General features: G+C 48.5%; 1 protein-coding gene across 3 annotated transcripts; it reads right to left on the reverse strand.

Annotated features, from left to right (window-relative positions):
- Positions 1 to 244: 244 nt before the first annotated feature.
- LOC117398560 (centromere protein F) lies at positions 245 to 21827 on the reverse strand. Of its 3 annotated transcripts, none has more exons than XM_059020658.1 (16): positions 21644 to 21827; positions 19785 to 19970; positions 19351 to 19547; positions 18749 to 18864; positions 18336 to 18397; positions 17397 to 17745; positions 15483 to 15685; positions 15041 to 15166; positions 14718 to 14846; positions 13378 to 13500; positions 12934 to 13006; positions 9045 to 11863; positions 5608 to 5860; positions 3975 to 5504; positions 3143 to 3273; positions 245 to 686 (listed from the first exon to the last, which is right to left on the reverse strand). In XM_059020658.1, the coding sequence occupies exons 2-15, from the start codon at positions 19944 to 19946 to the stop codon at positions 3146 to 3148; spliced, it is 6270 nt and encodes a 2089-aa protein (XP_058876641.1). In that variant the 5' UTR covers positions 19947 to 19970; positions 21644 to 21827; the 3' UTR covers positions 245 to 686; positions 3143 to 3145. The 3 variants fall into 3 exon arrangements, with proteins under 3 accessions (XP_058876641.1, XP_058876642.1, XP_058876640.1); XM_059020659.1 differs by having other exon boundaries at positions 17397 to 17742; positions 19785 to 19973; XM_059020657.1 differs by having other exon boundaries at positions 19785 to 19973.
- Between the last annotated feature and the right edge of the window lie 201 nt (positions 21828 to 22028).

Below are 22028 nucleotides of genomic sequence, written 5' to 3' on the forward strand. Positions count from 1 at the left end.
GTGAGCCGCTGCGGGGTCTGGGTTCAGTTAAACCATTTAGAACAGGGCTGGAACAAAGACCAGGAGTGGAATTGCCCTCCAGGGCAGCGATTGGCCCCCCAGCACAGAGGGGAGCGGCTGTGTTTTTAATCGGTTCAGTTAAAACATTTATAACAGGGCTGGAACAAAGACCAGGAGTGGAATTGCCCTCCAGGGCTGCGATTGGAGCCCCAGCACAGAGGGGAGCGGCTGTGTTTTTAATCGGTTCAGTTAAAACATTTAGAACAGGGCTGGAACAAAGACCAGGAGTGGAATTGCCCTCCAGGGCAGCGATTGGCCCCCCAGCACAGAGGGGAGCAGCTGTGTTTTTAAGGCAGTGTTGCTGGTATCGTGTCGCTCGGATCCCGTCAGAACTAGCAGCATTATCAGGGGTCCCACCCTTCACAAAGAGTGACGACCAAGGCTTCACAAACCCAGAGGGTGCAATGGGAGTCTTATAATTATTAACCATCATCATCATCATCATCAATATTATTATCACTGAGCTAACAAATGTAAAACCTGGACTGGCTCTCAGACTGCTCTGCAATGGGAGTGTCGTTTCCTTCCCTCATAACTTTTCAATCCTGTTAGCATGTTTTTTTGGCGTGTAGCGTGTTGGCAGTGCATGTTCCATGTCTGTTTCGTGACCACTGCCAAACGAGAACCTGTAAAAAAAATTTAAAAAATAAGTCAAATGAATTCCATTCCCAGAATTTCAGGATTGAGACAAAAAAATAAATAAAAATATACCAACATAAGAAAGTACAAAATGGAAACGCAAAAACATTTTTAAAAAGTGTTCTGGAAGCCATGATAGTGCTTCAGTATTTCATGCTGGATTCTGAAATGTCACATTTTTCAGTTCAGTATCTGGGAAAAACTACAAAAGCACAGGGTGTGCAATTCAATATGTTAACAAGGGAACATTATTCAGCAGCTTTCATTGGACTCTATGAAGCTGAGGGAGTTCATTCTATATAGAGGGGGTGGAATTCAATATGTTAACAAGGGAACATTATTCAGCAGCTTTCATTGGACTCTATGAAGCTGAGGGAGTTCATTCTATATAGAGGGGGTGGAATTCAATATGTTAACAAGGGAACATTATTCAGCAGCTTTCATTGGACTCTATGAGGCTGAGGGAGTTCATTCTATATAGAGGGGGTGGAATTCAATATGTTAACAAGGGAACATTATTCAGCAGCTTTCATTGGACTCTATGAAGCTGAGGGAGTTCATTCTATATAGAGGGTGATGCAAATCCTTTGGTCACATGTAAGAAAATGCAACACCACTACAACGAATGCACAAGAGATCAGACTTATAAAATCATCGTGCTAGCTACGAATCACCAAGAGATTTTCACAGTGTAATCAACTGAGTGTTTAAGGGAGACCACACCCAAACCCTACGGTAAAAAAATAATAATTTCAGCATTAAAAGTCGAAAGTCGAGAGTATAAAAATCTCTGTTTTTGGTATAACATGTGATTGTGGAGGGGCGATGATGGCCAGGAACCCGCACAGACAGTCGCAGTGTCCCTGCAGCCCTGCACTCAGCCTGAATGAAGCCGTGAATCACTGGGTTTACGAGGAGCCCGTCTGGCTGCCTGCCGTCTCCACCTCCCCTCAATCACACGTCGTGGTTTTTGCGTTTGTTTTTTATCAGGAGACGGACGCAGAGTGAACAGCTTGTTAGTAGAATCCAGGGACCGCAAGCATAAAGAATCACACGGGTCTGTGGATCTGTCTCTGTGTGTCAGTGGGTCTGTGTCTCTGTGGATCTGTCTCTGTGTGTCAGTGGGTCTTTGTCTCTGTGGGGCACTCTCTGTGTGTCTCAGTGGGTCTGTGTCTCTGTGGGGCACTCTCTGTGTGTCTCAGTGGGTCTGTGTGTCTCAGTCTGTCTTTCTCAGTGGGTCTGTCTCTCTGTGTGTCAGTCTCTCTCTCTCTCTCTGTGCCTGTGTGTCTCAGTCTCTCTCTATGTCTCAGTGTGTGTGTGTCAGTGTGTGTGTGTGTGTCTCTGTACCTCTCAATCAGTGGGGTCCTCGGGGCTCCCCTCCGATGCTGCTCTGGGTCTCAGTGTGTGTGTGTGTCAGTGTGTGTGTGTGCCTCTGTACCTCTCAGTCAGTGGGGCCCCCGGGGCTCCCCTCCAATGCTGCTCTGGGTCTCAGTGTGCGTGTGTCAGTGTGTGTGTGTGTGTGTGTCTCTGTACCTCTCAGTCAGTGGGGTCCCCGGGGCTCCCCTCCGATGCTGCTCTGGGTCTCAGTGTGTGTGTGTCAGTGTGTGTGTGTGTCTCTGTACCTCTCAGTCAGTGGGGTCCTCGGGGCTCCTCTCCGATGCTGCTCTGGGTCTCAGTGTGTGTGTGTCAGTGTGTGTGTGTGTGTGTCTCTGTACCTCTCAGTCAGTGGGGTCCCCGGGGCTCCCCTCCGATGCTGCTCTGGGTCTCAGTGTGTGTGTGTCAGTGTGTGTGTGTGTGTCTCTGTACCTCTCAGTCAGTGGGGTCCCCGGGGCTCCTCTCCGATGCTGCTCTGGGTCTCAGTGTGTGTGTGTCAGTGTGTGTGTGTGTGTCTCTGTACCTCTCAGTCAGTGGGGTCCTCGGGGCTCCCCTCCGATGCTGCTCTGGGTCTCAGTGTGTGTGTGTCAGTGTGTGTGTGTGTCTCTGTACCTCTCAGTCAGTGGGGCCCCCGGGGCTCCCCTCCAATGCTGCTCTGGGTCTCAGTGTGTGTGTGTCAGTGTGTGTGTGTGTGTCTCTGTACCTCTCAGTCAGTGGGGTCCTCGGGGCTCCCCTCCGATGCTGCTCTGGGTCTCAGTGTGTGTGTGTCAGTGTGTGTGTGTGTGTGTCTCTGTACCTCTCAGTCAGTGGGGTCCCCGGGGCTCCCCTCCGATGCTGCTCTGGGTCTCAGTGTGTGTGTGTCAGTGTGTGTGTGTGTGTCTCTGTACCTCTCAGTCAGTGGGGTCCCCGGGGCTCCTCTCCGATGCTGCTCTGGGTCTCAGTGTGTGTGTGTTAGTGTGTGTGTGTGTGTCTCTGTACCTCTCAGTCAGTGGGGTCCCCGGGGCTCCCCTCCGATGCTGCTCTGGGTCTCAGTGTGTGTGTGTCAGTGTGTGTGTGTGTGTCTCTGTACCTCTCAGTCAGTGGGGTCCCCGGGGCTCCCCTCCGATGCTGCTCTGGGTTTTCCTGTCTGCAAGGCTGTTCCCAGCAGCCCCCTCCTCAGCACATAGGGGCAGGAGGGGCCGCTCGGAATATCCGCAAAACCTGGGGGGGGGACAAAACCAAACCCGATTACACACAAGGCATGCCAGAAACACAGGGCGCAAACACGGGGCAAGCATGCAGCAAACTCAGAGTCAAGTAGGCTAACCGAACAACGCCTGAACTCATACTGAAGACACAGAGAAACATTTCCACCTTGTCTTTCTGAATTGATTTTTTTTTTTTTTGTTTCTTTTGTTGGGACTACAATGACTCAGTTTCAGGAGAAGGGGAGGGAGGAGGGTTGCAACAGTGATGGATCGTCTATTACTCATTTAGAAACATTAAAAAAGAAACTTAATACATTCAGCAGCTAATGTTTCCACTAATTTCTAATTGAAACGATTGCCATTGAATTTACACTGAAGGCACTGAGAAAGACTTCTAATGGAAACGTTGGCCATTGAATTTACACTGAAGACGCTGAGAAAGACTTCTAGTGGAAACGTTTGCCATTGAATTTACACTGAAGACACTGAGAGAGACTTCTAGTGGAAACGTTTGCCATTGAATTTACACTGAAGGCGCTGAGAAAGACTTCTAGTGGAAACGTTTGCCATTGAATTTACACTGAAGGCACTGAGAAAGACTTCTAGTGGAAACGTTTGCCATTGAATTTACACTGAAGACGCTGAGAAAGACTTCTAGGTTAAGCGTTTGTCAGTGTTCCTCAGCTCCTCTCTGCTGTGTTTTCTCTCTCTCACCCCTCATCACCACCTCCGGCAGTCCGTACGGCTCGTATTCTGTGTCATCGAACGCCACTGACATCCGGCTCCGGTTCCTCATGATCCGCTCCGCGATCTCGGCCGGGTTCGCTTCCCACGGGAACGCCTGGGCTACCAGCTGATGCCCCTCCGTCCTCCCGCTCTCCCCTGGCCTCTCCGCCTCTCCCAAGCGCCCGTCTGTCTGCGTCTCTGCAGTTCTGACCTCCTTGCTCAAGGTGGCACTGTTGTTGCTACCCAGCCCTGATTCTTGAACCTCTGTTTGGGTGCCCGCAGTACGGACCTCCACCCTCAAGGGGAAGATACTGCCCAGTGCTGCAGTTATCCCCTCCTCCTCCTCTCTTTCTGTTTGAGTGCCTGCTGTTTGTACCTCCCTCCTGTAGGGGGCGGCAGTATTGTGTGGCTCCGGTGGTTTCTCCTCCCTTCTGCTGCCTTCTGTTTGAGTGCCTGCAATCCCTCCCTTTGCTTCGGTCTGCTGGTCGGTAGTGCTGAATTCCGTTTCTTTAGTCTGTAAATCGGTAGCTCCGTCTTCCACAGCTTTTACCTGCTGGGCTGTAGTGCTGTATTCTGCTGATTTGGTCTGCAGATCAGTAGTTCTGTGTGCCACTGTTTTAGTCTGAAGATCAGTGGTTCCACTTTCCTCTGTTTTAGTCTGAAGATCAGTGGTTCCACTTTCCTCTGTTTTAGTCTGAAGATCAGTGGTTCCATTTTCCACTGTTTTAGTCTGAAGATCAGTGGTTCCACTTTCCTCTGTTTTAGTCTGAAGATCAGTGGTTCCACTTTCCACTGTTTTAGTCTGAAGATCAGTGGTTCCACTTTCCTCTGTTTTAGTCTGAAGATCAGTGGTTCCACTTTCCGCTGTTTTAGTCTGAAGATCAGTGGTTCCACTTTCCTCTGTTTTAGTCTGAAGATCAGTGGTTCCACTTTCCTCTGTTTTAGTCTGAAGATCAGTGGTTCCACTTTCCACTGTTTTAGCCCGGCGCTCTGCTGTGCTGGTTTCCATTGCTCTGGCCTGGCTGTCCCGCTTGTCGACGGGTTTGCAGTCAGTCCCTTTGCTCGGTCCAGTGTTTTTGATTGCTTCAGTCTGGTTGTCTTTAGCTTCATCTTCCAGGGCTTCAGTGTGATCCTGTGTAGCTTCATATTTGATTGCTTTGGTCTGTTCTCTAGCTCCACATTTGATTGCTTTGGTCTGTTCTTTAGCTCCATCATTGATTGCTTTAGCTTGGTCCTCTCTTCCATATTTGATTGCTTTAGCTTGGTCATTTGTAGCTCTATCTTCCATTGCTTTGGTCTGTTCTTTAGCTCCATCATCAATTGATTTAGCCTGGTCCTCTGTAGCTCCCCATTCCATTGCTGTAGCCTCTCCAGCCATGGTTCTGACCTGTGTGCTGATTGGACCGCTCCCTGCTCCCCAGTCCAGGGTCTGGTTCCCCCGGTCAGGACAGCGGACCCCTGGTTGCTGGGAGATCAGCGAGTCTTGCAATTGTTCTGTCGTCTGTGTCTTTGGAGTTGCTGCAAGATTTTTTAAAAAAATTGTTAAAATTAAATAAAACTAATCCAACATCATTTTAATAAACAGATTTCACCCCCCTCCCTTTCCAGACTTGGTATCTACCTGTAGTCTGTTCCTGGGTGCTGGAATCTGCCCTGGGCCGTACCACTCTGTCCGCTCTGCAGGGGAGCAGGATCCTGTCTTCCCTGACCACCACCACTGTGTCTTTCCCGGGGTGCACTGCAGTCTCCCCCCAGGCTGTGACAGAGATGGTACCTCCCTGCCCAGGATCCTCCCTTCCCCAGAGCAGCAGCTCCTCCCCCAGTCTCTCCTTCTCAGCGCTCAGACTGGAAACCAGTGCCTCCAGCTCCTTCAACTGGGGAAATAAACAAAAATTGGCACAATGATCAATACAAGGGGGTTGACAGTTCCAGACCATGCCAACAAAACCGATTTTAAAAACCCTGTTAACCTTGACTAATTAAAAGGGTACATAAGAACCTTTTTATTGTTTTGTGTCGCATGTTCCCATGTGTTTCTACAGCTGTTTACGTGAGGTGTATGTATTGTTTTAATTTTTTTTTTTCACATTTTGACCACTTTTTAAAACTTTTTTTTAAATTGCATTCCCTGCCTCAAGATGGCTTCCCATGTACCCGCACGCCCCCCTCAGAACTACATTTCCCATCCTTATGTGCCCTTTAAGCCAATAAATGGTGCAATTAACTAACAGAAAACTCAGTTGAAACTAAAACCAGCAGACCCAGTAGCTCTCCAGGACCGGGTTTGAAGACCCTGATCAGGGGCACGCAAACACCAGGAAACGCCTGTAAAGGTGCACACTCAGCCTCTCTGAACTCGGGACAGTAACAATACGACCGTCGTGGGCAGCGATGGCTGAATTGGGGGCGTGGTTTGAGTGGGGGGTCCCACTAGGAGAATCACAAATGAATTAATTTATTTTTAAATCCAATTGAAGGCGCAGTTACTGGATTTTGTGTTTTGTTGCGTTTGTTATTTTCTGATCTTTTCGTGGCAGTTGTTGTTCGTGTCTTGCGTACAGCCGGCTGTCTGTTAACCTTCCCTCTCTCTCTCATAAAATATGCAAGCCTGTAACTCTAAAAACAAAACTAATAATGCATTAGCTATTGCCTCATGTAAAGTGCAGGGCTTAAATCACCCTATTAAGAGAATGAAGGTATTACCAGTCTTAAAGTCAAAGTGTATGGTCTTGCATTTTTACAGGAGACACGTTTCTCTTTGAAGGAGAGATGAAGAAACTTATACTGAGATCGGGTCAGACATGTTCATATCTGGCATCTCTGAACCCGGGACAGTAACAATGCAAACCGATAGGACCGTCGTGGGCAGCGATGATTGAATTGGGGACGTGGTTTGAGTGGCGGGTCCCACTCGGAGAATCAGGGAGCTTAACCCTTTGCGGTCCATTTATTCAGCGCGTCAGGTCCAATTCATATTCACACGTGATCTTTATTTTAGACGCGCCGTTTAAAAGTGTTTTCCCCCCCCCACAGTAAAACAGGTTTAAAAGTCTCTGCATATCAACAGGACACTCAGTATCTCCAGCCCCGCCCCACCCCTCGTTCGCTCACCTCTTCATAGTCGTGCATACCGATAAATCATCTCCTGATCACTCGTTTTATCACCAAACTCCTCGACAATGCGATCCGAGTCATTATTTTAGCACTGTAACTTCTCAAAAAGCTCTGCAGATGTCTGTGATATTCTTTGAGTGCTGGATGCAGAAGCAGCTATCGTGTTTGTTTATGTCCGTGTTATCTCTGTGGTGCAGGGACTGCGTGTATTGCTCAGATCCGCCCCCTTTTTTTTTTTCGGCTTCTCTCGGCTCCTATCGATCTCACTCGGCCATTGAATGGTTTTCTCGGCTTTTTCCGGAGAAAAAACGACTAGAGATCCGTGCTTTACGTCTTTTTGATGATGTCAGACAGGGTCCGACATCAGACCAGAAAGGGTTAAAGTTTCACTAATTTATTTATTTTAAATCTAACTGAAGGTTTTCTGATTTTATTTCGTGGCAGTTGTCGTTCGTGTATTGCATACAGCCGGCTGTCTGTTTACCTTCTCTCTCTCTCTGATAAAATATGCAAGCCTGTAACTCTAAAAAACTAATACTGCATTAGGTATTACCTCATGTAAAGTGCAGGGCTTAAATCACCCTATTAAGAGAATGAAGGTATTACCAGTCTTAAAGTCAAAGTGTATGATCTTGCATTTTTACAGATCCTCTTGGAAGGAGAGACGAGGGGGGGGGGGGTATCCTAGCTCCAAATGGGGGGGCTGGAAAAAAAATACTAAATGAAAGGGTTCAGTATCCACTGAAAGCAGAGGGAAGACTTTAAGAATCGGAGAACGGATCCGATTGTGGACCGCAGCTCTGATTTCACAGTGCAGTCAGTGAGAGTGTTCATGGTATCTGTGTCCTGCAGCTTGTATTGATTTTACAATCACAGGTATCCATTCTCACGGTTTTTGTTTTTTGGTCCTCGCTGTTGTTTGAAATCGTTCTCCTCCATTTCTCGTACTCGCTGCGTGCTCTTAATGCACTTGACTGGTATGAGGGAATATCCTAGCAACTGCTCTCAGCCGAACTCGCTCTTAAAATGTAATTTACTGTTTTCTTTACTTTGCTCTTACTTCAATGTGATCTGATTTGCTACTGATTTTACTGGACTTTATAACTGCTCTTATCTGTAATGTGAGATTTTACAATGGGATATTTTACAACAACTGCAAGTTGCCCTGGATAAGGGTGTCTGCCAAGAATTAATAATAATAATATTAATAATAATAATGTGATGGTCTTAGCAGATTTGTGGCTCCTGCAAAATCCCAAGGAAAGAGATTAGTCTCTTCTCCTCATCATGTATTCTCTAGAATTGATTATTTCTTAATTTTAAAGCCTCTAGTTAATGCCACTGCATCCTGCGCAGCTGGTAATATTGCTATGTCAGACCCCGCCTGTCTATCCCTCCAGATGCTTGCATTAAAAAAAAATGAACAAAGCCCCGCGAGATGGGAGGGGTACCTCGAATCCTTTTACAAGAAGAAGAATTCAGAGACGGGCTCGAGAGCCCAAATTGCCCTCTACATAGAGATGAATGTGTTATAATGTGTGGTCCAGTGGTTAAAGAAAAGGGCTTGTAACCAGGAGGTCCCCGGTTCAAATCCCACCTCAGCCACTGACTCACTGCGTCACCCTGAGCAAGTCACTTCACCTCCTTGTGCTCCGTCTTTCGGGTGAGACGTAGTTGTAAGTGACTCTGCAGCTGATGCATAGTTCACACACCCTAGTCTTTGTAAGTCGCCTTGGATAAAGGCGTCTGCTAAATAAACTAATAATAATAATAATAATAATAATATTTGTTTGGGTGATTTTTTGTTTTCATTATCCCAACAAACTTCCTTCTCGATACAGAAATCCGAGCGAGATAAACCACAGCGATCCACCACCAATGTAACCCTGTAATAAAAACCAAGACCGCCCCGGACCAGCTAACATAGGACAGAGAGGCGCCTACCTGCTTCTGTAGCTGCCCCACCTCGGATTCAGAGAGTCTGGCCTCTCTCTCCAGCACGCGCTGTGGCACTGCGACGTCATCACCCTTCGCCTGCCTCCCTGTGATGTCATCTTCCCTCGTCGTGGCCCCCGGAACGCTCTGAAGCGACGTGACGTCATCACCCTTTGCCCCTGTGATATCGTCCTTCTCCTGCGTCTTTATGAAGTCAAACTTCTCCCTTGCGATGTCACCCACCTTCACCCCTGTGATGTCAACCTTCGGCCTCTCTGTGATGTCATCACCCTTTGGCGTCTGGGTCTCTCTCCCCCGAAGGCTCTGTCGCGCTGTGAGGTCACTGTCCTGCGCCGCCGTTCCGTGCAGGCTCTCTCCTCCCTCTCCCTCTCTCGGAGTCCTTTCTCCCCTCACTTTCTGTCCACCCAGCTCGCGCCTCAATCTCGAGCAGTCGGACTGGAGTCTGGAGACCGAATCTTCGGTTTCTTTCAACCGGGAGCTCAGACCGTCCCTCTCCTCTCTCAGCTGGCAGCACTCTGCGTTCAGCTGGATCACTTCTGAGCTCACAAGCTCAGTCTTAACTTGTTCTCCTCTCTCATCTTTAACTGCAGCTAGCTCACATTTCAGCCTCTTGTTCTCTCTCTGCACTTGGGTCAAGCTCTCCTTCGCCCCCTGCAGTTCCTGACCCAAGCTCTTGATGGCGCCGTCTTCCTCTCCATCTTGTTCACCTCCTTTACTGGCTGGCTCCCCCTCTCTTTTAGGAAGTGTAACTGCAGCTAGCTCAGATTTTAGCCTCTCGTTCTCTCTCTGCACCGAAATCAAGCTCTCCTTCGCCACTTGTAGTTCCCGACACAGACTCCGGGTGGCGCTATCCTCCTCCCGGTCTTGAGAGACTGTTTTCTCGTCGACAGCTAGCTCCCCCTCTCTTTTAGGAGGTGTAACTGCACCTAGCTGGGACCTCAGCTCGTCATTCTCACCCTGCACTGAAATCAAGCTCTCCTTCGCCCCCTGCAGTTCCTGACCCAAACTCTTGATGGCGCTGTCTTCCTCTCTATCTTGTTCACCTCCTTTACTGACTGGCTCCCCCTCTCTTTTAGGAAGTGTAACTGCACCTAGCTCAGATTTTAGTCTCTCGTTCTCACCCTGCACTGAAATCAGGCTCTCCTTCGCCCCCTGCAGTTCCTGCTCCAGACTGCGGAGGACGCTGTCCTTCTCCTCCAGGCTCCCCAGCAGGTCCTCGATGTTCTGGCTCTGTGTCTCGAAGGCCAGCGTCAGCTGCCTGGTCTGGCTGTTGATTCGGGATTGCAGGGTCTCTAGCTTGCCCTGCGCCTCGCTGGCCCTGCCCTGCGCCTCTTCTCTCTCCCTGTCCAGTGCCTCGTTCCTCCGACGAAGCTTCTCAACCTCCAGCACCAGGTGGATGACGGCAGGCTGCCCGTAAGGCTCTCCCCTCTTCCCCGCTGCTTCCCGTCCCGATTCCCCGACTCCTCCTCGCTCGGTGGTTTTTTCCTCCGGGTCGGGAGGAGAGAAGTTTTCGGATCCCGTTGGGAGGATTTCTCCCCGGTGGTTTCCGAACCCAGATGCCTCCCGCTCCTCCGCCATCTCTCTCGGGGCCCCCAGTTCCTGGTCCCCCCCCTCCTCCACCTGCGACGTCTCTCTGGACCTCGGGGGCTCCCGTAGGAGCGCCGCGGGATTGCCATCGCGTTCCCCCGCGGTTCCCGAGACGCGTTGCGCGGGTTCGAAAACCTCGGAGGAAAACGATAGGTCGTCAAGGTTACAGCTGCTTACCCCGCTACTGGCACTGTTATTATTGTTACTATTATTATTATTATTATTACTATTTTTATCACCATCACCAGAATCGCTGTTGTTTTTCTCCACGCCTACGCTTTCATCTGCACAGCCAATTTCTCCTTCTTCAAAGCAACGCAAACGTGCCTCCAGTTCACTAATCTTCTCCAAAAGCAAGGAGTCACCTGGTGCCCTCTTTCCAGACCTCTCCTCCTCCTCTCTGCCCAGCCCCTGCCTCAGCTCTGCCTCCGATTCCAGCCTCTCCACAGCCTCTCTCAGCCTGGCTGCCTCCTGCCTCCCTGCCTCCAGCTGCCTGTCCTTCTCCCCCAGCTCCTGCTCTCTCTGGCGCAGCCTCTCCGTCTCGGAGGAGTGCTTCTTGGAGGCCTGTTTGAGTTTCACTCTCAGGTCCCGCTCCGTCTTGCGCTGGCTCTCCAGGTCCTCCAGCCTGCGCTCCACCTCCCTCCTCGCTTCCCGCAACTCGTCCTTCAAAACCTCGTTCTCCTGTTCCAGCTTTTTCATTTCATCATCTCCCTCCCCCTCCTCTTTATTCCGTCGCCCTTTCTCATTCCTTTTCCGTTTTTTCCCGGAGGAGCTTCCCTCGTATTCCTGCTCATCCCAGTCCGATCCCTCCCGTGAGGACGGGAAACTTTTTCGGTTTATCCCGGGAGATGAAAGAAGAAGCCGCCGGCCGCGACCGTCCGATTCTTTGTCTTGAAATTCCCCTCGGGATTCCTCGTTCCCTTTCCCGACGAACGCTCCCTCTATCTCCTCGTTTCGGGAATCCTTTAAAATCCCTGTTGGTATTTGCTGTTCCTGGCAGTCCTTTGGTCCCTCCTCCTCCTCCTCGAATTCTCTCCCCTCCCCTGGTTCTCTGCCCCCTCCCACCCCTGCGGTGGAGCTGCCCGCCCCTGGGGGACCCCCCTTTCTCCCGCGCTGGGGGCTCCGCTGCTCCAGGAAAGCCTTGGTTATCGGGGGGCTGTAGCTCTCTCCAGGTGGGGTACCCCTCAGGGGAACCCCAGCAGCGACGGACACGTGCTCGGCTGAAACGACAACGAAGGAACAAATACATTAAAAGCAATAAATGTTAAAGAAAGAGCTGCTATTGAATTTCCCGAGCGAGAGGAGTCCCGTTCAGCCCCTCGGAGCTCCTCCACTTCCCAGCAACTAAACTCTGAACTCTGTCAAGTCGGGTCTGAAAGGATCACAGTGATTCAGCCTCGACAGCGTGGCTCTGTATCCCTCGGTAACCCATAGCAACCCATTCTACCCCCTCACCTCGCCCTCTCTCTGTGTGAAGAAGTGTCTACCTACAGCCACAGTATGCATTTGAAGTGTGACAGATTCCTGTATTTATTTACATATTATACACAGACACATACATATATATTAGTGTTGAGTTACAGCACTGAATAATTGACTGCAAAGTGATTTATTTACGTATTTAGTTATGTATTAATTAAACCGGATCTCATCTCAGAACCTATCTTGCATTTATTGTAAATATATATATTTGTTAACTTTGTTACATTTTTTTACAATTTTTTTGTATCATGCTAAGCTCGCAAGCTAGCTAGCGCTTGCAATGCAATGCAACAAACCTTACTTCAAACACAGCTGAGCCCAAAATGAAAGTCTGTCGAAGTCTTAAAATCAGTGCAGTTTAGACTTGATTTTTTTATAGCTGCATTACTGAGGCTGCCAGCAGGTGGCAGCACTTGCACACAACATGATCAGATTCTCACAATGATAACAAGCCCCGCAGTTATAAGAGGTTTAAAATGATCTGTGTTACAGGATGTCATAGAAATACTACACACGCAAACTAGCACACACACACACACAAAACACTGGACTCTGCATTGACTCCTGTAAAGTGGTACTGGGGAGGGGAGGTGAAGCGTGGAAATTCAGATGAAATTCACTCTCTCCCTCTGCAGGTCCTCCAGCAGCACATATCTCTCTCCAATTTAAATTCAAATTCAAATTCATTCAAATTCATTCAAATTCAAATAAGCTTTATTAACCAGCATGACTGGAGTGCTCCTGTATTGCCAAAGCATTTAAACCCTCTCTCCCTCTCCCTCTCCCTCCCTCACTCTCTCACACTCACCCTGCAGCTTCCCCAGCAGTCTCTGGTTCAAGGCCAGCTCCCTGTTCAGTTTCTCCAGCTGCTTCTCCGCCTCCTGAGGGGGGGGGGGGGGGGGGTCGGGACAAGAACCAAACAACCAATTACACACCAGGGCTGGGAATCTAAATAAAATAGAGGTATTGTAAAGCCTGTTAATAAAATAGAGGTATTGTAAAGCCTGTTAATAAAATAGAGGTATTGTAAAGCCTGTTAATAAAATAGAGGTATTGTAAACTATACTAATAAAATAGGGGTCTAGTAAAGCCTGTTTATAACCATGGTAAAGTCTGGTAAATGCACAGTACATATAACCATGGGGAAATCATAGAGAGGGGGGCTGCAAAATGAATCCCGTGGTGAAGGGTAGTGGGGGGGGGGCATGCAAAGTGAATCCCGTGGTGAAGGGTAGTGGGGGGGGGGGGTCACCGTGAGTTTGCTCTTCAGTTCTTCCTCTCTCTGGTGGCTCCCCTGCAGCTCTCTCTCAGTCCACTGCAGCTTCAACCGCACCGCCTCCAGCTCCTTCTCACAGCGCTGCTTCTGCAGGGTCACCTGACCGGGGAGGGAGGGGGAAGCAAACGACTCGGTCACTCAGCACCGGGGGGGTCTGGACTGGACCGCTCACATTTCCATGAGAGCTACTATCTGATAAACAGCTGACATCATCACGGATCTTTATTCACGTCACTCAGTCTCGCTCTCTCTCCATAGCTAACATTTCAGCAATCCAGAGTGAAATTATATATATATATATATAGGAACGTAGAACAACAGGGTTAAATATTGTCTATATTTTAAAGTTTTAAAGAGGAGATGATTAGCTGTTCAGGTTTCATTTTGCATTTATTTCAATTTCAGCGACAGAATAATAACCTGGGTGAATCAGCGCTGAAAAAAAAAAAATGTCTGGAAAACTAAATTAAATTTAGAGATTTGAAGATGAAGGGCTTGCATGAAAAAGCTTTTTAAAGGCTGCGTATGCACAGAACAGGCTGGTGAAGGAGTTTGCAAGCCCAGAGAAAACTCTTGAGTTTATTTTTCCCACAATCCCTCCTCCTCCTCCTCCCACGCAGGAGCTGAACAGAGGCAGATAAACAAGCCCCTGCAGGCTGGGCTGCTGGCTCTCAGTACAAAAAACAGCAACAGCAAATATAAAAAATAAAAAAATAACTAAGTGCTGAGCTCACAGGCCATGTGCGCTTCAAATATTCTCTTGAGTGTGACAAAAAAAAAGAAAAAAAAAAGATATTTAAGTATTTAACCCTTTATCATAGCATTTGAGCTAGAAATTTGTTTTTTTCTCTTTTCTTTTGGTTTTTTTAACTACGATAATTTATTTATATGTATTTTTTAACCCTTCATAGCATTTAAAGAGAAAGTAAAAATGTATTTATATATTTAACCCTTCATAGCTCAGTGTAGCTCTGGGTTTGAGTGAATGCAGCCCCTCACCTTGTCTCTGTGTGTGGCTCTGGGTTTGAGTGAATGCAGCCCCTCACCTTGTCTCTGTGTGTGGCTCTGGGTTTGAGTGAACGCAGCCCCTCACCTTGTCTCTGTGTGTGGCTCTGGGTTTGAGTGAACGCAGCCCCTCACCTTGTCTGTGTGTGTGGCTCTGGGTTTGAGTGAATGCAGCCCCTCACCTTGTCTGTGTGGCTCTGGGTTTGAGTGAATGCAGCCCCTCACCTTGTCTGTGTGGCTCTGGGTTTGAGTGAACGCAGCCCCTCACCTTGTCTGTGTGGCTCTGGGTTTGAGTGAACGCAGCCCCTCACCTTGTCTCTTTGTGTCTGCAGGGTCTGGCTCTGGGCTCCACTCTGCTGCAGTTCCTGGTGCAGTTTGCTGCTCTCCTGTCTGTGCTGCTTCTCCAGGCTCTGGTACAGCAGCTGCTGCTCAGACATCTCCTGCAGGACAGGGGACCGGGGCAGTCAACACAACACTGCACAGAGATAGAGAGAGACACACACACACACACACAGAGAGGGACAGAGAGATAGAGAGAGAGACACACACACAGAGGGATAGAGAGATAGAGAGAGACACACACAAAGACAGCGAGACACACAGTTAGCCAGAGACACTCACGCTCCACACAGACCTTGTGGTGCTCTTTCTCCTGCTCCTTCCTGCGCTGCTCCGCTGCTCTCCTCGCGCTCTCCGCATTCTGCCTCTGGCAGCTCAGCTCCTCGGAGAGCTGCTTCAGCTTCTGCTCCAGAGACTGACACTGAGGAGAGGCAAGCAGACCAGCGTTTCAGCTAGCGCCTTCATCAGTGTGATTACTGAGACTAGAAGAGACCGAGTCAAACAGACCAGCGTTTGGGCTCCAGCGCCTTCATCAGTGTGATTATTGAAACTAGAAGAGACCAAGTCAAGCAGACCAGCGTTTGGGCTCCAGTGCCTTCATCAGTGTGATTATTGAAACTAGAAGAGACCGAGTCAAGCAGACCAGCGTTTGGGCTCCAGTGCCTTCATCAGTGTTATTATTGAGACTAGAAGAGACCAGGTGAAGCAGGCAGCAGCTTGGCAGTGGGCTCCCCTACCTTGTCCTGTGTCTGTTGGGTCAGTGTGTTCTGCCGGGTCAGCTGGTCCTGGTTCTTGGTCAGGGTCAGTTCTCGGGCTGCCAGCTCCGCTCTCAGGCTCTCCAGCTGGGACTGGCTCTGCCGGACAGTCAGGCTGTGGGACTGGAGCTCCTCCTCCTGGGATCGGACCCAAGACTGCAGCTCCGACACAGAGGAGCGCAGCGCTGCAAGGGTTACAAGTGTGGCGTTTTTTTAATTTATTTATTTTTTTATTTTTTTTTTTATGAAAACTTTTAGTTTTTTCTTTGAAATAACAGTGCACATTATTATATGGCAGATAGGACATTTTGATAACATCCTCAGACTAACTGGAATTTCACAAAGAGAGCATCGTGCAGCTGGACTTCGTTTTGTTTCTCCAATAAGACACGGGTTTAAAAAATTTAAAAAAAAATACTAATAAATAAAAACTGGGCTTCGAGAAAAAATACAAAAAAAAACCATAGCTAAGGATGATATATTTAATTGTGTCTGCATTTTCATATTTGTTTGTTTGCTGATCGTCTGTATGTGTTTAACACTCGACGACAGGTTGAATGACAAACATTTTGAACAGCAATCCCTGTGCGCTCCCTCCTGTATAAACACTCTGTATAAACAAACCTCCTAACTAATGAGTGTGTGCGCACACACACACACACACACACACACCACAGAACAGTGAGTGTACACACACACACACACACTCTCTCAAACTATAGGTCCTCATAAGGTGGGCTTTGTCAGATTATCATCATTTTTTATCTTGTGGGGACTAAAAATGAGCCCAAGCACACACACACACACACGTTTGTTTGTTTGTTTGTTTAGTGTTTGAGGACTTTGCATTGACTGTAATACACCGTAGCTTTATGATCTTGAAAGTCCAAAAGGGCATCAAGGAGATCTACACAATAATGAGTTTTCTTTTAAAACAACATTATTAAAACGAGCGAACACACACACTGACACACACTGACACACACACAGGCCCTATTCTGTATGGCAGGCATGCAGTCAGTCAAGGGTGTGCTCAGGTCAAAATTGAGGTGTGCCTCTCTCTCTCTCTCTCTCTCTCTCTGTAGTCAGAGTGATTGTTCATATCCTGTCACCTGCACTCAAGTCACAAGAATGATCTTCTTGTTTGCACAGTAAACAATGCGCCCGTCCGACCACACAGCTGCAACGCTGATAATACTAACAGCAAACACAACAATAATAATAATAATAATGATGATGGCATTAAAAGCAACTGTGTGGAATGGAACAGAAAAGCATGTCCTTTTGAACCGTGTCGGAAACAATGGGAGCGATCCATTCACTGTCCCTGAGCAAACACAGACTGTAAACTCACTTCAACTGCAGCACTGCCATCTCAATGGGAAGCGAGGCTTCACTGCGATGAAGCACAGGCCATGCAAGTCACCGAGCAGAGAGAGGAGTTAACGTGATGTCATTTCCATCAGACACAAGCTCTCCGAACAAAGAAAAAGCATTCAGAGGCTGCATATTATTAAAAGAGGGCTGGATCGCATCAATGTCAGGGTCTAGTGCTGTATATTATAAAGACATTTCAGAGGGCTGGATCGCATCAATATCAGGGTTTAGTGCTGTATATTATAAAGACATTTCAGAGGGCTGGATCGCATCGATATCAGGGTCTAGCGCTGTATATTATAAAGACATTTCAGAGGGCTGGATCGCATCGATATCAGGGTCTAGCGCTGTATATTATAAAGACATTTCAGAGGGCTGGATCGCATCGATATCAGGGTCTAGCGCTGTATATTATAAAAACATTTCAGAGGGCTGGATCGCATCACTATCAGGGTCTAGTGCTGTATATTATAAAGATATTCGTAATAAAGAAAAAAAATGAAGACACAGAACTCTAACCTGCATTTTCCTTCCTTAGCTCCTCCTCTACCCCACAATGCACTGGGTCCCCGCTGTGTGTGACATCGCCGCCCTGCTGTCCTCTCTCCTTCACACGATCTGTGGTGGAAGCAGCCTTCTCCTGTTCCCACGGAAACACAGAGGAGGAGGGGGAGGAGGAGAAAGGGGAGGGGCTGGAGGCAACGGGGGTGGAGCTTCCACGCCTCACCGGGGTCTCCGACCGGCGGGCGCCGCGGCGGACGGGGGTGGAGTCCTGTTGCCAGGGGAACGGGGAAGAGGAACTGCTCACTCCGCTGCTCCCTGTCCCGTGCTTCGGACTGAGGTCAGTGCTGCTGAACTGTAGCTGCTGCTGGAAGGAACAGAGATGAGAGGAGCATTGATAAAACTCTTATCAGTACAAGAAGTGTACGATCCAGACCCGTTAGAGCAGAGTTTCTCAGTCCTGGTCCTGGGGACCCGCTGCCTCTTCTCAATTAATTAAACCCTTCATAACTGAACTGAGAATGTGCTTAATTAGCACCTTTTTAATTGTTCTGCGCTCCTCAAAGAAAAAGTCAATTTTTTCAAGTTACTTAGAAAATTTTCGAGTTAGCCTGAAATCTCCCAACTGCTTAAAAGCTGAAAACAATTTAAAAAAAAAAGTCTAATTAAGCTAATGAACAGTTAAAGTATGAGTTAAATGAAGTCATTGATAACTCAGTTGGAATGAAAACCATAAGACACAGGGGGGGTCCCCAGGATCAGGATTGGGAACCCCTACGCAGAGCAGGGGGGTGGTGGGGGGGGGGGGGGTCAGACTCCAGTCCGAGGGTCACCGCGGGGTCTCCTGGTTATCATCCCAGCTTGAGCTCCTCAGTTAAACATCCTCGATCTCATGATTTCGTTAGCACGGTAGAAACAGCCAGACTGATGCTGAAGGAGAGAGCGATGGGAACTCACTTTGACGTGCAGAGCTCTGAAGTCGTTTCTTCCCGAGGGCTCCCTGCTAACCCATCTGGAGTCTGTAGAGAGAGAGAGGCAGAGACATTTCAACACTGCTTCCTAACAACACTGCATCTTAATCAGGTGCTGACAATCGGACGAGGGTCGCTGGCGTGGATCGGGGGGCTGATTCCCCGTTCAGAGTGAATTCAGAAACAGCTGCTCGGGTTCGTGTGGGTCGCTGTTCTCCGCAGAGTCTTTAAGAAAAGCAGCGATTGTCACAAACCCAAGCAGCTGTTTCTGAATTCACTCTGAATGGGGAATCAGCCCCCCCCCCCGATCCACACCAGCGCCCCCCCTCGCCCTGGCTTCTGCGGAGGGCTCGGTCAGGGACAGTCGAATATATTCGGTCTGTCAGATTTGGAACGCACCCCCTTGGTCCCGGGTGAGAGTGTTGAATCCCGAGTGATTCCACGTCGGAGTGAAGAACGCCTGGGATTCTCCGGAATGCTGGGAATTCTGCAGCTTCTCCAGTTCCGCCAAGACACTGGGAAGAAAAAAACAAAACATTTCCTGTGTACTTTAAAACTTCTGGAGGGAGAGGGAGAGAGAGAGGCAGGGAGGAGGGAGAAGAGAAAGGAGGAGAAGGGATACAGGGAAGGGAGGGGATATTATTATTATTATTATTTATTTCTTAGCAGACGCCCTTATCCAGGGCGACTTACAATTGTTACAAGATATCACATTATACAGATATCACATTATTTTTACATACAATTACCCATTTTTACAGTTGGGTTTTTACTGGAGCAATCTAGGTAAAGTACCTTGCTCAAGGGTACAACAGCAGTGTCCCCCACTGGGGATTGAACCCACAACCCTCCGGTCAAGAGTCCAGAGCCCTAACCACTACTCCACACTGCTGCCCCACGGATAGCGTGTAGGGTCTGCATACTGCAAGGGGGGAGGCGAGAGAGCGAGAGTGTGCGAGTGTGAGACAGAGGGAGAGCAAAGGGGTGTATTCTCTGCTTACCGTTTGAGTTCTTGCTGCAGGGACTCGATCTGTTTTCTGGAGGCCCCCAGCTGCCCCTCCAGGGAGCAGACCTGTGCCCCCCTGGCCTGGAGCTCATGGGACAGGCGCTCCTTCAACTCCTCCACAGAGACGCAGGACTGGGAGAGAGACTTCAGCTCCCTCTGCAGGGAGAGAGACTCTGCACGAGCCTCCTCACACTGAGGAGAGACGAGAGAGCGTCTTATTTTTTATTAAGAAACAAGCAGATTTGTACCCCCAGGGCCATCACAAGTATCCTGACACGCACTGTATCATGACCTGCATACCGCGATGACATCATATCGTGACATTAGCGTGTCGTTACACACCCTATTCATTCACTCACTATCAAAAAGTCTCAAGTTTATTATTATGATTATTATTATATTGTCGCTGTCCTGCCCCCCCACCCCTACCTTGTGTTTCTGCTGGAGCAGGGCGCCCTCTACAGCCTCCAGCTGGAACTGCCTCTGCTGCCTCTCCTTCAGCAGCTTCTCCAGCTGAGACTCCAGCTCCTGAACCCTCTGCAGGGCCCGGCCGGGCAGCCCAGCCTTCCAGTCATCCAGAGCCCAGCTCATTCTGCATAGCACCCGGGTCAGCTGCTGCTGCGACACACACACACACACGACACTGCATTAAACACACACACACTTAACTCATACTGCCCACACAGCAAACCTGAGGGGCGCTCTGAACCCCAGGACTGGGTGCAGCAGCAGCAGCAGCAGCAGGGCTAGTGTGAGTTTGTAACCCTGCTCAAACTCCTGGCTCCTGATCATTTCAATATTAATAATAATAATACTAGACTTCATTGAGGGGAGCTCTGAACCCCAGGACTGGGTGCAGCAGCAGCAGCAGCAGTGCTAGTGTGAGTTTGTAACCCTGCTCAAACTCCTGGCTCCTGATCATTTCAATATTAATAATAATAATACTAGACTTCATTGAGGGGAGCTCTGAACCCCAGGACTGGGTGCAGCAGCAGCAGGGCTAGTGTGAGTTACTAACCCTGCTCAAACTCCTGGCTCCTGATCATTTAATAGTAAGACACACCTGAGCTGGTTAGCTAGACACACTGGGGGCTGATCAAGCTGGTAGCAGTAAAACCTGGACTGGATCACACTGCTGTGCAATGGGAGTCTGATTCCCATCCCTGTAATGAAGTCATTACAGTGTTTTGCATGCCAGCCACAGGATCGTTCAACAGTCTGCTGATAGTAAATTAGTTTGCATGCGTTTGGCAGGGAGAGTTTGCATTTCAAGCAGCTGCAGCCTCCTTTCAGGCAGGAACAGAGAGTAATGTGGGTGTCTTCATCAGCAGTGAGATAACCTGTTTCAACTTCTGAACTCCAAGCTTATAGGAACAGCGCAATACTGAGCTGGGAAAAAAAAATACAATACAAACAACTCCCATTGCAGAGCTGTTTGAGAGACAGTCCAGGGTTTAGAGTCATACAACCTGGAATGGCTTTGTACAGCGATAGAAACAAGACTCCTATCGCACAGCAGTGTGATCCAGTCCAGGTTTCACAGCTACCAGCTTGATCAGCCCCCAGTGTGTCTAGCTAACAAGCTCAGGTGTGTCTGATTATTAAACTCCCAGTGAAACCAGGACTGGATCACACTGCTGTGCAATGGAGGGCTTATTTCCTTATTATCTGTGTTGAAATTTTGCACAAGTCGGTTTTCCACAAACTTATTATAGCAAATTCCCAAACAAATCTTTCCAAACACGTCCTTCCCCTTCTATCGGCACGTCAACGCCCTCGGGAGCTGCCAATCAGGACGGGCGGCTTCACTCGATCCGTATCAACGAGCCAATCACAGCACGGAGGCACCGCGACTCCGTCCAATCGGTGGCCGGGATGAGCGGCTAGGGCGGGACACAAGCTTGACCGTCTGGTTTTTCTCAGCGTGTATTTTATTCAGTAAACATACCGATTTTTAGCGACACAAGAATTATTATTTTTTTTAAATATTACAAATTATGATAAAACCGCAGCTGACAACAAGTCTAATTAAAAGCTTTTTTTTAACAAACGTGTTGCCGGTTCACACGTGAGAAACTTGTCAAACTATTTTTTTTTTTTTGTCACAAAATAAAATTAAGTAATTACATACAATTCTCCCCACTGTCGTTATCAATTATTTCTTTCAAAACCGAGACACGGACAAATGCCTCGTACGTTTCAACAAACCTGTTCTTTCACAGACCGAGTCAGAAATAATCTTAAAACGCCACTACTGCACTCCTCACTAAAAAAATAAATAAACTTACTTTTTAAAAGAACTCCTGAGATTTTTCTCTTCAAAGCGGGTGTGGTTTCCGTCAGCAAAAAATAAAACAAAACTGACTGACTTTATTTTAAATAATATATGAATGAGTTCATTTTATTTATTTTTTTGTCAGTTGGTCTCCCTCCTTCTGTGGAAGTGAACGCGCTCGCGCCCGCCTCCCTCTCTCTCCCTCGCGCAGAAATGGCAGCACGAGGCAGGTCTTTGAGTGACGTCACCGCGGCCCCGCCCTCCCGTGCAGTGATTTTTTTTTCAAAGTGCCTGACCCCGCCCCCTGGCGGTTATACCGCAGGACTGCACGACGCTACCCACGACGGTATCAGCGTCGGTCTATCTGCACACCGACGCTGTCCAGCGAGCGTCGCCTG

Source organism: Acipenser ruthenus, unplaced genomic scaffold, assembly GCF_902713425.1.
Source record: "Acipenser ruthenus unplaced genomic scaffold, fAciRut3.2 maternal haplotype, whole genome shotgun sequence".
NCBI classification, from domain to species: domain Eukaryota; kingdom Metazoa; phylum Chordata; class Actinopteri; order Acipenseriformes; family Acipenseridae; genus Acipenser; species Acipenser ruthenus.

What these genes read in the sequence shown, in the direction of transcription:
- LOC117398560 (XM_059020658.1), bottom strand. Translation starts at nt 19,946, where the DNA reads ATGAGCTGGGCTCTGGATGACTGGAAGGCTGGGCTGCCCGGCCGGGCC. An exon ending in CCCAACAGACACAGGACAAG is followed by an intron (nt 15,167 to 15,482) that starts GTAGGGGAGCCC and finishes GCCTCTCCTCAG; the next exon opens with TGTCAGTCTCTGGAGCAGAA. An exon ending in ACTGCTGGGGAAGCTGCAGG is followed by an intron (nt 11,864 to 12,933) that starts GTGAGTGTGAGA and finishes TTGTCGTTTCAG; the next exon opens with CCGAGCACGTGTCCGTCGCT.